General features: G+C 49.0%; 1 protein-coding gene across 11 annotated transcripts in view; it reads right to left on the bottom strand.

The window, feature by feature from the left end:
- Window positions 1-3,059: 3,059 nt before the first annotated feature.
- Window positions 3,060-13,519, bottom strand: part of mast2 (microtubule associated serine/threonine kinase 2) — a 77,489-nt gene continuing 67,029 nt past the window's right edge. For 5 of the 11 annotated variants that reach the window (XM_014967151.2, XM_088004776.1, XM_014967153.2 and 2 more), the window contains 12 exons: window positions 13,133-13,255; window positions 12,945-13,051; window positions 12,302-12,456; window positions 11,628-11,770; window positions 10,420-10,596; window positions 8,958-9,173; window positions 8,663-8,889; window positions 8,038-8,160; window positions 7,776-7,912; window positions 7,010-7,197; window positions 6,435-6,940; window positions 3,060-5,946 (listed from right to left, as the gene is read on the bottom strand). In XM_014967151.2, the coding sequence (XP_014822637.2) occupies window positions 5,059-5,946; window positions 6,435-6,940; window positions 7,010-7,197; window positions 7,776-7,912; window positions 8,038-8,160; window positions 8,663-8,889; window positions 8,958-9,173; window positions 10,420-10,596; window positions 11,628-11,770; window positions 12,302-12,456; window positions 12,945-13,051; window positions 13,133-13,255 (2,990 nt within the window). In that variant the 3' untranslated portion in view covers window positions 3,060-5,058. The remainder of the gene's footprint in view (window positions 5,947-6,434; window positions 6,941-7,009; window positions 7,198-7,775; window positions 7,913-8,037; window positions 8,161-8,662; window positions 8,890-8,957; window positions 9,174-10,419; window positions 10,597-11,627; window positions 11,771-12,301; window positions 12,457-12,944; window positions 13,052-13,132; window positions 13,256-13,519) is intronic. The other 6 variants (XR_015762633.1, XM_088004771.1, XM_088004774.1 and 3 more) reach the window with 6 other exon arrangements.

The raw sequence follows: 13,519 nt of genomic DNA, 5'->3' as shown, positions 1-13,519 counted from the left end.
TTAAATATTCATGAATTTCCTGCATCACCTCTAATTTTAATTTTATAAAGTTACAGTTGGATGTAATTGTTGTCAGTAAGAAAACTTTGGTTAAAAGTACTATAAACTTTTACGGAGCCCCTGAGGGGACACGGGCAAAAATTCAGATAAAATGTGAACAACTTTTAAATTCTAAAAAGAAAACCATACATAAATACAACACTCAGCTGTTTTGAAAAATATCAGGATAATGGTAACATTTTCATTAAGCGTGGCATTATCACAAGGATGCTTTTGTGTAAAACTGGACACTATTGAATTAATTATTTTACATTGCATTTGAATAACCAATTTATGAAAAGTGTATGTAGCTGAAATACTAAATTTTGTTTAAATTTTTAATAATTTTTTAGTCTAAATTTTGATAGGAGTTGATTCCATAATCGGTTAATTCTGAAACATCTGAGGGTGAATCATCTTAACACATTTCTCTCTCTCTTTGGAGCTCAGAGCCTGAGGCAGTGGCCCTTATCTGAGCAGCTCCAGTGACCCTGAGCCTGGCTGAAACAAAAAAAGGAAACAAAGAGCCAACTCTTCATCTACGTCACAAGCTAAAGAAAAGACATTTAATTTATAATTATGTGAGCAAAAGGTGGCATACACTTTTATTTTCTTAATTTACTTTGTGTTTTACTCTAGCAGTTCTGCTTCCTGTGGTCTGACGGACTGTAGGGACCGGGTTTTTGTAGGGGCCTCCGCTGTTCTTAGCCACGCTGACTTGGACATTTGCACTTTCTACACATGAATTGCACCATCTTCTGCTGGACTGCTGTCTGAGAGCAAAGACCTGCTGGACGATTCTTACACCTTCTACTGAGGTCAGTGAGGTTGGACTGATTTTTCCTGTTGTCACCTGAAGGCGGATTGCAGCTTACAGGATCTCAGATTGGATGTCTGACTGTGATCTCTGAGGAAACACCTGGCTAAAGGCCGAGACCCAGGCGTGGTTTCTGAGGGTCTCCTATGGCAGAAAAGACCAGCAGCTTCTGCCCAACGTGAGACGGAGGTTTGAAAACAATGATTCATCTGCTGTATCTCTCCCTTCCCACACAAGGGGGGCCACATACTTTGTCCAGATTGTTCTGCACAGCGGGACTGAATGCTGCCCTGGACAGATTCTGATGGGGCAAATGGAACATCACATGTAAAGTCGGACTGAGACTCGGAGGCGGTCCTGTCTGTTGTCATGGTTGGTCCTGGGATTTCCCTCAGTCTACAGGTTGGAGACAAAATGGCTGCCAACAAAACTTTGTAGCTCTTAATAGTTTTTCTAGAATTTTTGAATTATGTGATGCCACTTTTTCTCACCTTTAGTTTCTTTACAGCAAATTCATTATCTACTGCCTTTGCACTCTGACCTCTGCTCTTTGACCCCAGGATAAGTTTAACGGTGCAGCAGGGTGTTAGAACTCTCTGCAGTTTACAGAAATATTGTTTGCCTGAATGATTATAACTCTGATTGTCCAACATCTGGCTAATGTGTTTCTCTCCTCCAGCAGGACAATGATTGAAACAGGATAAAAGTCGGTAAAATTGTTAATTTCCTGATTTACAAAAGCACAACCAACCACACTTCAAATACAAAAGAGGATGGTCTCAGTTCTAGTTGGCTAAAATTACAGTGGCTACAAATATAAGGACTATTATTTCAAGTTATGACTTAAATTTATTTGGAATCCATTTCAAATCTTAGGAAAATCTACTCTTTGGAAAATTACTCAGCCAAATTATGGGTTTACTGCACATTTTTTCGATCAACTATTAAATTCTTTCACTGAGGTGTAAACACCCTGGTTAAATTACATCCAACTGTTACAGTTAGCAGTGAAAGCCAATTTGGGCTAAATGATTTTCGTGGGTTTCTTAGGAGTTTCTGTACCGAAACACTAAACAGTGTCTGATACAGAAACAGGGGGAGATGCATGGAATTACTCTGTTCAAGCTAATTCTGAGTTAATCTAAGAAATTGAGAAATCAGTTATAAAAGAGGTTAAATCAAAATTCACAAATGTTTTAATTACTCGAATGGGTTTCTAAACTGATACTGAATATTCTGAATTGAATACATGAAAATTAACAATGATGTCAAGATTTTAAATTGTTTGATTGCTGCTTCTCTCTTGCTATAATTCAAAATTATTTGTTTAACCAAGTCATGCAGAAAGGTCTAACCTGAACATCATATCATTTTATAAATCTAGTTGTATCAAACTTCTCCCCAAAACTGCCAAAAACATTGATAAATATGATCAACGCTACAAATTCAGTTAAACAAATATTCTATAGAAAGGTTTCAAGAGAACAAATTATTCAAATTATAACAAATTATTCATCTCGGAGGGAAACCCGCAGCTCAACGGGCTTGGACTAGACCACTGTGGCCATCAGGGTGAAACATTATTCCTGCATTCAGGAGCATCTCCAGGTTTCAGTTCATACTAACATTACTCACAGCCCTGGAACATTTTAGGCTCTTAATTTAATTCTTTAATTAAATGTTGTAGCTGAAATAATTTCATGTGGAGTCGCTGTAAGCATCTCCAGTAGCAGTCAGCCTACCAGCGTTTCTGAGGGAGCCTCTGACTGAAGACTGCTGCTGTATGTCAGTTTCATCACATGCCAAGTTACATGTCTGATATATGACATCATCACTGCTAACCCACCTCCTTTGCTTTTGCCACTCTTAATCGTTTGGTTAGAGATGTTGGAGTAGGGGATCTGATCCTGCAGCCATTTTCCATTAAACACCATCATAAACCTAAAGCTCTGTTGTGAGTTTGAAGTTCATCCATTTTGTTTGCCAAAGATCTTCTATTGGCCGTCATGATGGAAGGAAGAGTCGGTTTGAACTTCCTCCTTTTTCACTCCTCTGGGTTTGGGGTCGTAGTTCAAGCTTCTGGGATGCTAACAGCTACTGTCAGTGTAAAAGCAACACCTTGTTACCATGGTTACGTACAGCAACAACTGAAGAACCATAAACGTCATCAGACGTCGGCTGAGAGACGAAGGAGGAGCCGCCATGTTGATAAAAAAAACTTTATTACTGCAAGGTTCGGCGGACAACAACATGCTTTTCACCACGTTGGAAAATAAAAACGTATTGCACTGGTTTCACTCCTACGGGTCAGAACCGCCGCGGCTCTCAGGCCCGGTCGGTACCAGCCCAAGTTAAGGTTCCGGTTCTGGAGACGGGTTCTTCTCATTCCCAGAACCTCAGCGGATCAGATCATCGGCTCCTCCACGCTCTGGGACCAGAACCAGATCCGGAACTGGGACCAGAACCAGACCCAGAACTGGGACCAGAACCAGAACCAGACCCAAAACTGGGACCAGAATCAGATCCAGAACTGGGACCAGAATCAGATCCAGACCCGGCTGCAGAGGTGAAAACACTCAAACTGGTTCCATTTCCTGCTTTCCTCTGTAATAAAACTTGATCCGGACAGGAAGGTCCGACCCGACCCGACCCGGTGATTCTGGAGGAAACAAAAGAAATAAAATCCTGTTTGAGTGAAAAACAGAATAAAATCTGTTTTATTTTTTCTCTGCAGGTTTGATTAATTTTTTATTAAAGTTTTTATTCTGATATCTGATCAGAATGAAAGTTCTGGAGGGGAAGGCGAGGTTCTCTGCAGCTGATTGGGTCAGACGGCACCGTTTAGCGTCTGGACTCTGGAACCGGATCTCAGGTTCGGTTCCGTCTCTGAGCAGAAACTTCCACACAGAGAGGCAAACGTGACAAAGAAAATAAAAACAGGTCCAGTGTCGTCCCGTTTCCTGCAGCCTGTCAGAACCGGCTCCGTTCAACAACCGGGTCTGGAGCAGAACCGGCCCACAGGGGTCGCCATGGCGCCAAACGGGCCGTAAAGAACCCGCTGGAAGAGATGAAGGACATGTAAACATCGGACTGCCGGGTCGGAACGCGAGGAAAAGCAGAGCGACTCGGAACCGGCTCTGGTCCGAACAGAACTCGACACGTTGACCCTAAAACACACACAGGGTAAAAACTGCTTAAATACACACACACACAGGAAGTGACTTCACAGGACTGGAGGCAGCAACACAGCGAGTTGGTCCAAAGGAAACCGCGGCGGGGCTGGAGACCAAACGCACGGCGGTGTGGAGGTCCGGCCTGCAGGGGGCGCTCTGGGTTCTGAGAGTCCAGAACAGGGCGACTGACTGGACCACATCAGAACCAGAGGGACGTTAGCATCAAAAGCTCCCAGAACCGAAGGTAACAGTGGATTTTCCCCAGCAGGTGGCGCCGCGGCGAGTCGGATCTCCTCATCCTGCTGGGTTTTGTTGCTTCAAGCATTTCTGAATTTTAACAAACGATTAGCGAAAACTTCAGTTAGCATAGCATGTTAGCATGCTAGCAGGTGACAGTTTGTCGAGCAGCTTCCTGGTGATCGGGTCTGAGAACTTCCTGTTTGCTCAGCTTGGATCCAAACGAACACCTCCACCAGAACCAGGAAGTCATTTTATTGCTTATTTACCAGAGCTGCCCCCTGGTGGCCATAGGAGGTTCTGCATGTTTAGTCTGACTTTTCTATTTCAGCATTTTAAACTTTTATTAATATTTATTGGGACATAAAAACATTTTTTATTTACTGGGAGCTTTTGAGGAAATGGCTGCAGTAGCTCAGACTCACCAGCAGGGGGCCTCACAACGTTTAAACGTTTCTGACCCGTCGGGTCGACGTCCGGCCTGCAGGTGGCGCCGGTCCAAGCTTTTTATCGTAACTTCGGGTCGGTTCTGTTTGGAACAGAACCTTTAAATGACGGATCGGGTCGGGTCGGGGTTCTGTTCCGGTTAGGCCGCAGTGAAACAGCGTCAGGTCCGGATGGTTCTGGGTCACAGAACCGACTCCAGAACCAGGCCGTCGTTAGGTCCACAGCCCCGAATCCGGGTCGTTTTGGCTGAAGCGGGAATCGGAACACTGAAGTAACAGAAAGCAGTCAGAACCGGGCCGGATGGATCTACCGGGTCAGAACAGTTCTGCAGCTCCGGTTCTGCTGCTACGTCTTCCTGCCGGAGGCCGGGGCGGCAGGCGGGTCGGCTGAGGCGTGGGCCGGTTCCGGTCCGGCCCGGTCGGACTGGGTCGAGGTTCTGGAGGCGGCCCTGCCGGGTGGCGCGGTTCTGACCGGACCCAGGACGCTCTTCGCTACGGTGGCGATCTGAGACACGACCCGGTCCATTCCGGACTCGGTAGGAGGAGCCGGGACGGTCGCGGCGGCGGCGCAGAGCCGGCGGTTGTCGGCTTCTTTCTGCTCTTTGGGAACGCCGGGGGAGGCGCCTGCAGGGGGCGCCGTGGGCTTCGGGCCCTGGGCGTCGGCCTGGGGGGGCGGCTTGCTGACGGACATGAAGGCGCTGCCGGGGGTGGAGAAGCTGGAGGGAACCGGGCCGGGCCCAGCGAGTCCGCTCGGTTCCGGAGCGTTCCTGTCCGGTTTTCCCGTGGCGGCGCTCTGAGCCGGCCGGTCCGCCATCGCCTTGGCGACCGGCGGCACGTGGCCCAGGTGGCAGAGGGAGGGCAGCGTGCCGGCCGGGCCCGTCCGGACAGAGGTGGGCCTCAGCAGCGGCGGTGGCGTGAAGACGGCGGCGCGGCGGCCATCTTGGCTGTCCTCGGAGCCGTCGTCCGTCTCGTCCTCAGAGGAGTCGACCTCGTGGATGGCGTCCTGCTTCTGCAGCGACTCCCGCCGCTCGGCGCGGTCCTGCCGGATGGCCGACAGCTTGTCCTTCAGCTTGCTCTTCCCAGAGGTCAGGCCCAGCGACCCGGTCGCCATGCCGACGGCGCCCTCGCCCTCCTGGCGGCCGAGCTTCCTGGAGGCGGAGGCGTGTTTGTGGAGGCTGCCGTGCTCGACGCCGCGCCCGGCGGGCGCCAGCATCGGTTCGCCGCCCGACTCCTGCTGGCCAGAAAGTTAAAATGATGAGCTGTAATAGAATTCACCCGATAAATATGTGATTATTTACTGAATGTGCAAATATTGATTTGTGTAAAGCGATCGCTAAAATCGATCTTTACATTCTAAAAAACTGATTCCGTTTCCACAGAAAACTGTTTCCTATACACTCTTCCCATCAGACTTTGTTTGGACCGTTTCCGATATGGTGCCGCCGGCCTGTACAAACTGGCTGAGCCAGCGGCGCCCTCTGCTGGATGGAAGTTAAACTACAACACTGAAGGGAGATCTGAGGGGCTGGAGCCGATCTAATCCAATAAACCATAATCAGTAAATTAATCGTCGGCCCGTTGTAAACGCTGCTGCTTCTCTAATTTTCTGCTGTTTACATTTTAGGCCCGATTTGTTTTAATGTGTTTCTGTTTAAATAACCATGAAACGTTCGATGGTGAAGGTGGCTACGCCGACCCCGGTGACCCCCGGTGACCTTTTACCTGGAGGCTCTGCAGACTCGGCTCCCTTTGCAGAATCTCCTTCTTGAACTCAGAGTGAGAGACGTCCAGGCTGTGTTTCCGCGCCGCCGCCCCCCCGACCGCGGCCGGCGACGACGGCGAGCCGGACAGCGAGGCGGCGAGCTTCTCGGCCGACTGCACCCTCTTGAGCAGCGGCGAGCGCGGCGGCTCGGCGCTCTTGGGCCGGGACATCTGGCGGCCCAGCGGCGGGGAGGAGTGCAGCTTGACGGGGAAGGCCGGCCCGGCGGCGTGGCCCGGCAGCGGAGACGGCGAGCGCTGCGGCGAGCTGCCCTGCGGCGTCGGAGATGGCGTGCGCGCCAGCGGCGACAGTGGGATGTTGCCGGCGGACTTGCGGCGGGGGGAGCGGTACTGGCGCTGCAGCTTGGGGGCCAGGCCGTGCAGAGAGCTGGGCCGGATGTGGCCGGAGCCGGCCGGGGAGTTGGGAACGCTGGAGCCGGGCGAGCTGCTCTGGGACGAGTTCCCTCCCACTGGGACGAGAAGCGGCCCGGTAAGAGGAGAACCTTCCACCGGACCCGGACTCTGTGCGGAGGACTCACCTGAGTGGGCGGAGTCCGGAGTGGACCGGTGGCCCTGCGTGGGGCTCCGCGGCGACAGGTTGTGGGTGGGCGAGCCGGGGCCGCTCTCGCCGGACGACAGCGAGCGGTTCAGCGACGACAGGCTGCGGCTGGTGTGCAGCAGCGACGCCTGCTTGGTGATCTTCCTGAACAGAGACGTCCGCTTCTTACTGCAGACAGACATCAGCAAGCTAAGGTCCAGAACCCGGCCCACTTCAGGTCTCACCCAAATAATCTGGAAGCGGCGCTGCTGCTGCCGTTTCAGGGATTATTCTGATGACGTTACAGAAAGTCACCACAGATTGTTCAGCTCTGTTTGGAAACTTCACCTCCTGCTACATATTCAGGTGGCACATGGAGTTTACAAGCTAAATACTTAGCTTGGTAGATGTTCAGTTAGCATGCTCAGCATTTATCCTGTGTAGACAGCCAGATGAGTCTGTACTGTACAAGTTAAAGATTTTAACTGGCCAATTATTTAGTTTGAAATCGTCACATTTATGAATGAAAAACTAAAACTTGACTTTGAAGCATGAACTCTGATTTATTTCTCTCATCACAAGTTAAATAACTCGAAATATCGCTGCTCATTTTAACTAACTTTATAAATGAAAAAATATTTATTGATCCAAATCAGTTTTCGTCATGAGCTAATGGCTCAGAAACCTTCATCTCTTCCTCATGGTGGCAGTTTCTAAAGCTGCTGTGACCCCAGATTGACCCCAGATTGACCCCACATTGACCCCACCTGTCCTGTCCCTCCTTGCTCTTCGTCTTCTTGTTGCGTCTCGCCATCTTGGACTTGTGGTTGGTCTTGCGGGCGGGGCCGACTTTGATGGACGTGTTTTCAAACGGCGTGGCAGAAATGGACACCTTGGCTCCACTCTGAGAAAACACAGCAGAATCAACGAGAGCTCTGATTGGCTGCCTCCAGCACGCAGACGGAGGGCTCTGATTGGCTGCCTCCAGCACGCAGACGGAGGGCTCTGATTGGCTGCAGCCGTCCTTACCTTCAGGATGAGCTCCACCACCTCGGTGTGGACCAGGCCGTGGACCGGCTCGCCGTTCACGTGGGTGATCAGGTCGCCCTCCCTGAGGCCGGCGTCGTGCGCCGGGCCGCCCTCCTCCACATGCTGAGGGGGGAGAGTGTCAGTTAGGGTCAAAGTTCACACCCCAGCCAAGGTCAGCACCTCCTGCTTTCAGTTTTACAAAATGTCCTACTTAAAGCACTGTTCCTCAAACCTACCGACTGCTTTCAAGGCACTTAAAGAGTTAAAAGAAAAATGTCTCTGATTTATTAAATTGAAACTAGTTTCAGATCCAGAAACTAAACTAAATCCAGGACAGAATCTGCTTGTCCATCGTCTGAAGTTGGTGAAACATTTTCATCTTTTGCTGAATGTTAAGATGCTAGGATTGGACCTGAAAGGATAGAGACAGCCAATCAGAGCCAGGAGGCGGGTCTTATCGCTGTCAATCAACCTTATGGAAATGCATCCTGGAAAATAACCTGGGAACTTTGGAAAAACAACCTGGAAGTTCCTGGAAACTGGAAAGCTTGATGTGTTTACTGTTTTAGGAGGCAGAACTCTGTAGAACCGGATGTGGGAGCGGTTCCGGTGGCCCGGTACTGACCCAGACCATGTGGTGGACACTGTAGATGTTGGAGTCTCCCATGTAGACGCGGATGGCTCTCAGCGTGAAGCCGTACTTCTTCCCGGCTCGGTGGATGACGATGGCGGGTTGGACGCTGCTGACGGCCGGGGAAAGGTCGCGGCTGGGCGAGGAGTCCCGGGACGACGGATTGGACGACTGCGAGTGTGGAGACATGGGGCTGGCCAACGGCGACGCTCCGTGGTGATCTGCGGACAGACGGAGGCGAGTCAGAGGAACGTCCTGCGGCGCCGACGGCTCGGGGAGTCGAACCGACCTCCTGGGATCACCAGCGACAGCGTATTGGCCGACGCCGACTTGATGACCTTGGTGAACGGCCGGGCGCCGCCGCTCGCCGCGTGTTTGTCTGTGTCTCCGGACAGCAGGCGATGGCGCGCGCGGCGGGCCGCCAGGTCGCTGATGGCCCTCGGTGTGGACGGAGAGTCGCCGTCCGCCGCCTTGGTCGCTGCGCCGCCGTCTCCAGAGCTTCCTGCTGCAAAGAGTCGGCCATCTTTATTATTAATGAGGCTGACGGTCAGCTGACTGATGGTCAGAGGATCAGGAACACCGTGGCGACACTGACAGCTAAATTACCACTGAAAAATTCAAGATGGCCGCTATGGTTGTCAAGAGAAAATTATTTTTCACTAAATCTTCCAAAATCTATCACAGGTGAAAATCATGAATAATTTAACCAACAGAATCAAGCAGATGAACATATTTGGTGTCAAATCACAGCCTAAATATTTTGAAGCACAGAAATCAAATATATTTTCTTTATCTCGCGTTTCTGTTTTCTGGTGGACATTTTTCAAAATGGCCGCCATGGCTGTAAAACCAACAGGAGTACCAGTTTAGCCTCACTAGCTGCTAATACGCTAAACAAGGATCTTAGCTATGCTAACGCTAAATACAGAAAAACTTTGTAGGGGCTGAATTTTACCCAAATATTTATGGTTTTAGAGTTTTTTAAACATTTATTAGCTCTAACTCTCAGGTGACACGTGTTGATTATATAACTTAAAACTTTTCTTTCTTTAAAAGGAAAAGTTGTAATTCTGTTCAAATGGAGCTTCTGATTCAGCTTTACGTCTCGCCCAACTCATCAGCGTAAGCTACGCACACCTTCGTATTTCTTCGCTACAGAAGTGATTTTTCTCACTAGTTAGAAACTTGACCGATCTGGAAGAAATCTGGGTGAAACTTTCAGCAAAATTCCTCCAGTTGGATTCAAAACAATCCAATGCAGTTTATTTTATTTCAACTTTATGACGTCCAAAGTGATGATAAACAGGGTGAATTTCACAATAGGGTGCTAAGACAGAGTCCTGCCACATAAAGCAGAGCTTTAATTTGACCAGATTCACTTTTAGGAGGTAAAAAACCCACATTCATAATGTTTTGGTCCAATTAGCCCAAAATGGCCGCTCCGGTTGCTACATCGGTTCATCTCTCACTAAAACCTTCGTGGAGCAAAAACACTTCTGCTGAGTCAGTCCGAAGTCACTAAAGTTTTAGTTAAGATGTGGATTTAAAAGTCTAAAGTCTGTTTTTTGTTTCAACCAAGATATTTAGTGTTTTGCTCCAATTATGAGGAAAAATTTTAGGCGAGGGTTACTGTGTTTCATCACTAATAAATCAGTCAGGCTAACAGCTGAATGTACCAGAAAGACACTGGAGAAACATGCTGACCTTCACCCAGGTTTACACAGTGTGTGTGTGTGTGTGTGTGTACTGACGTGTGAGCGTGGCCTTGCTCTGCTGGCTGCTGGTGGAACTGGGCGTGGTGGGAGACTCTTCCAGCTTCAGCTCCACTGGGAGCTCTGGGATGGAGAGCGGCAGCTCCTCGGAGCGCGGGCCCCTCACCGCGGCCGGACCCAGCAGGCTGGGGCTCTTCCTGCTCCCGGCGCCCCCTGCTGGACCGACCAGACACAGCAGCAGGTTATGATCTGTCAGACTGACCTTTAACCCCGAGCTGCAGCCTGGACAGCTTGTTCAGGGTTTCTGCAGGTTTCACCAAATCAAATTTAAGACTTTTTAAGACTTAAGAATAAAATTTAATACCTGTATCTCTACAGAAAAGTATGAACTTCGTCCAGCCAACTAGCGATAAATCTGCACTTCCCATGAGAGACTCAGAAATGCTAGCTAGCCAGGGTGTATTAGCAGCTAGTTAGCGTTAGCCTCAAACACCTCGAGTCACAAAAAGCAACATTTCTGAGTTCAACTCAAACTTTTGCCTGACAGGAAAATACATAAAAATATGAAGAATATATAAGATTAAACCATCCAGTCAGACAAAACTAAAATTAATTTAAGACTTGTTGAGGGTGTGTGTTGTCCTTCCTGTTTTTAAGGAATGACAACAAACTGTCAGTGAGTTGGGCTCGAAGCCTAACTAGTACTTCTGACAGTGATGAACCTGATTCCTCCTGGATAAGCAGGAGATCTGCAGGTTCCAGCAAATCAGATTTAAGACTTTTTAAGACCTTTCTTTAATGCCACCTGGAATTAAATCTATAAATATGAGGGATGGGTCTGGGAACCTACAACAAAGAGCCAAAACAGTGAACACGGCTGTGTGTCCATGATAGAGGCTAAACTTAGCTGACTAGCTAGTGCGGGTATGTTAGCAGCTATTAGCGGTAGCCTCAAACACCTTGAGTCACAGAACGTAATGAAGATGTTTCTGAGACCTGCCTTACAGAAAAATACCATGAGATAAAAAAGTACATTAAACCTTCCTGCCGCAACAAAACGTACGTATTTAAGGCCAACTTACATTTTATGACGCATTTAAGACGTTTTAAGGCTTTAATTTTAGACACATGAATTTAAGACTTTTTAAGGAGCGACCCTAAGAACAAGTAGAAGAGACTGAGTGAAGAGCATCCGATGTTTCCTGCGAGCCGTTCTGCAGCTGATCCGACGGACAGTCTGCGCTCACCTGGACTTCCTTCCTCCTCCGCGGAGATGGCGAAGCGCGGCATCTCGATGATGGCGGAGCAGCAGCGCCTGCGGACCGTCAGCGGAGGGCTGGAGTCGCTCTCCGTGTGCGACGACTCGGAGACGGAGAGACGCTTCCGCAGGCTGGAAGGACAGGAGGCACGACGGAAAATAAAACCTCACACCAGACCTGATCTACTCTCTAGCTACGAAGTTACCAAGGACAGAAATTATTCTCACAAAGCGTCTTTAATTTCAGTCATTATTTTATGACAGAGTATCAGCTCCAGGCTGCAGGAAATGTTGTTTAATTACGAGAATAAAGTCAAAAAAGCAGCAGAATAAAGATCAGTCAGCAGCTCAGTTTGTGGTTCTTCCTTCAAAACATTCGTCTGTTTTTACGTTTAATGCAGAAGTTCTCATAAAATTACAACTTCATTCTGGTGATGTTATGACTTTATTATGATTTTATAGTTGGAATAAATAAAAAGTCTCTAATGTTAATAACTGTTGACCTAAATTAAAAAGGTAAATAAACAGAAGCTGTGAAACAAGATGGCCGCCCTGACAGAATGATGGAAACCAAAGCCATGCATTGGTGGAAAAGAGGTCAGTGTTTACTGGTTTAAATGGTTTGTTGGTTTATTGGTTCCCCGGTAACCGACGGCGACTCACATCTCCGGCGATCCGACCAGCCAGGACCGGTCCCGGGTCTTGAGTCCGCTCAGACTGTCGACGCGGTCGCCTCCTTCCTCGCTGAGGCTGCGCTTGGTGGGCGGCGGCGTCCGCTTCTCCTCGTGGAGAGACAGACGCTCCATGCTGCTGTACACCTGCAGGGACATCGTCGCCATGGAAACCGGGGTTGCCAGATCTGAACGATAGTTTCCAGCCCAAACAAACAGCGAAAAACCGCCCAGCCCAAATCTGATGGTAATGCAGCCATTTATATCCATCAATTCATAACATTTTTGTTTGTTCTTTATTGTATTCTGACCAGAATAAAAAGAGTCCAAGGACACGGAGATTTATGGAAATGCTTTTGTTTTCTGCCACAGAATTACGGTGAACATTTCCTAAAACCAACAAACGAGAAAAGAAGCTCAAATTTCAGAACTGATTTTTCTGCCCCAGTTTGGTGCAAACCCATCCAACCTGGCAACCCTGAGGGATAACCAGGTATCCAGGTAACCAGGTAACCGGGTAACAAGGTAAGCAGGTAACCAGGTAACAAGGTATCCAGTTAACCGGGTATCCAGGTACCTGGATACCCGGTTAACTGGTATCCAGGTATCCAGGTAACCGGGTATCGGGTCGGTACCTTGCTGAAGCGCGGTGAGCAGGAGGAGAACTGCCGCAGCTCCACGTGTTCGTCGTCGTTGGTGTCTTCCTCCTCTGAATCCACGTGGTGGTACCGGTCCGAACGAGCTGACGGGCAAACGCACAGTGTCAGCCAGTGAGCTCCACAGAACCAGAACGGAACCGGGCTGGAAGAACTCAGGGACGTACTGTCGAAGTAGCTGGTGTCGTCCTCGGACTCCAGCTGAGGGATGAACTCGGCTTTCTGCCTCAGCAGGCCGTTCCAGTCCAGATCCGTGAAGAACGGGTTCTGCTTCACCTCGAAGGCTCCTCCTGACCCAGAACCAGAACCAGAACCAGAACCAGGATCAGAACCAGAACCAGAACCAGGATCAGAACCAGAACCAGAACCAGGATCAGAACCAGGATCAGAACCAGAACCAGGATCAGAACCAGGATCAGAACCAGGATCAGAACCAGGATCAGAACCAGAACCAGAACCAGGATCAGAACCAGGATCAGAACCAGAACCAGGATCAGAACCGATCAAAACTAACTACCTTCTTTCAAATGTTGGCTGATTTATTTAGAAGTGCT

This window comes from Poecilia mexicana, unplaced genomic scaffold, assembly GCF_051168715.1.
Source record: "Poecilia mexicana isolate PSO_F unplaced genomic scaffold, ASM5116871v1 scaffold_4, whole genome shotgun sequence".
NCBI lineage: Eukaryota > Metazoa > Chordata > Actinopteri > Cyprinodontiformes > Poeciliidae > Poecilia > Poecilia mexicana.
This window is presented reverse-complemented; position numbering and strand designations above follow the sequence as displayed.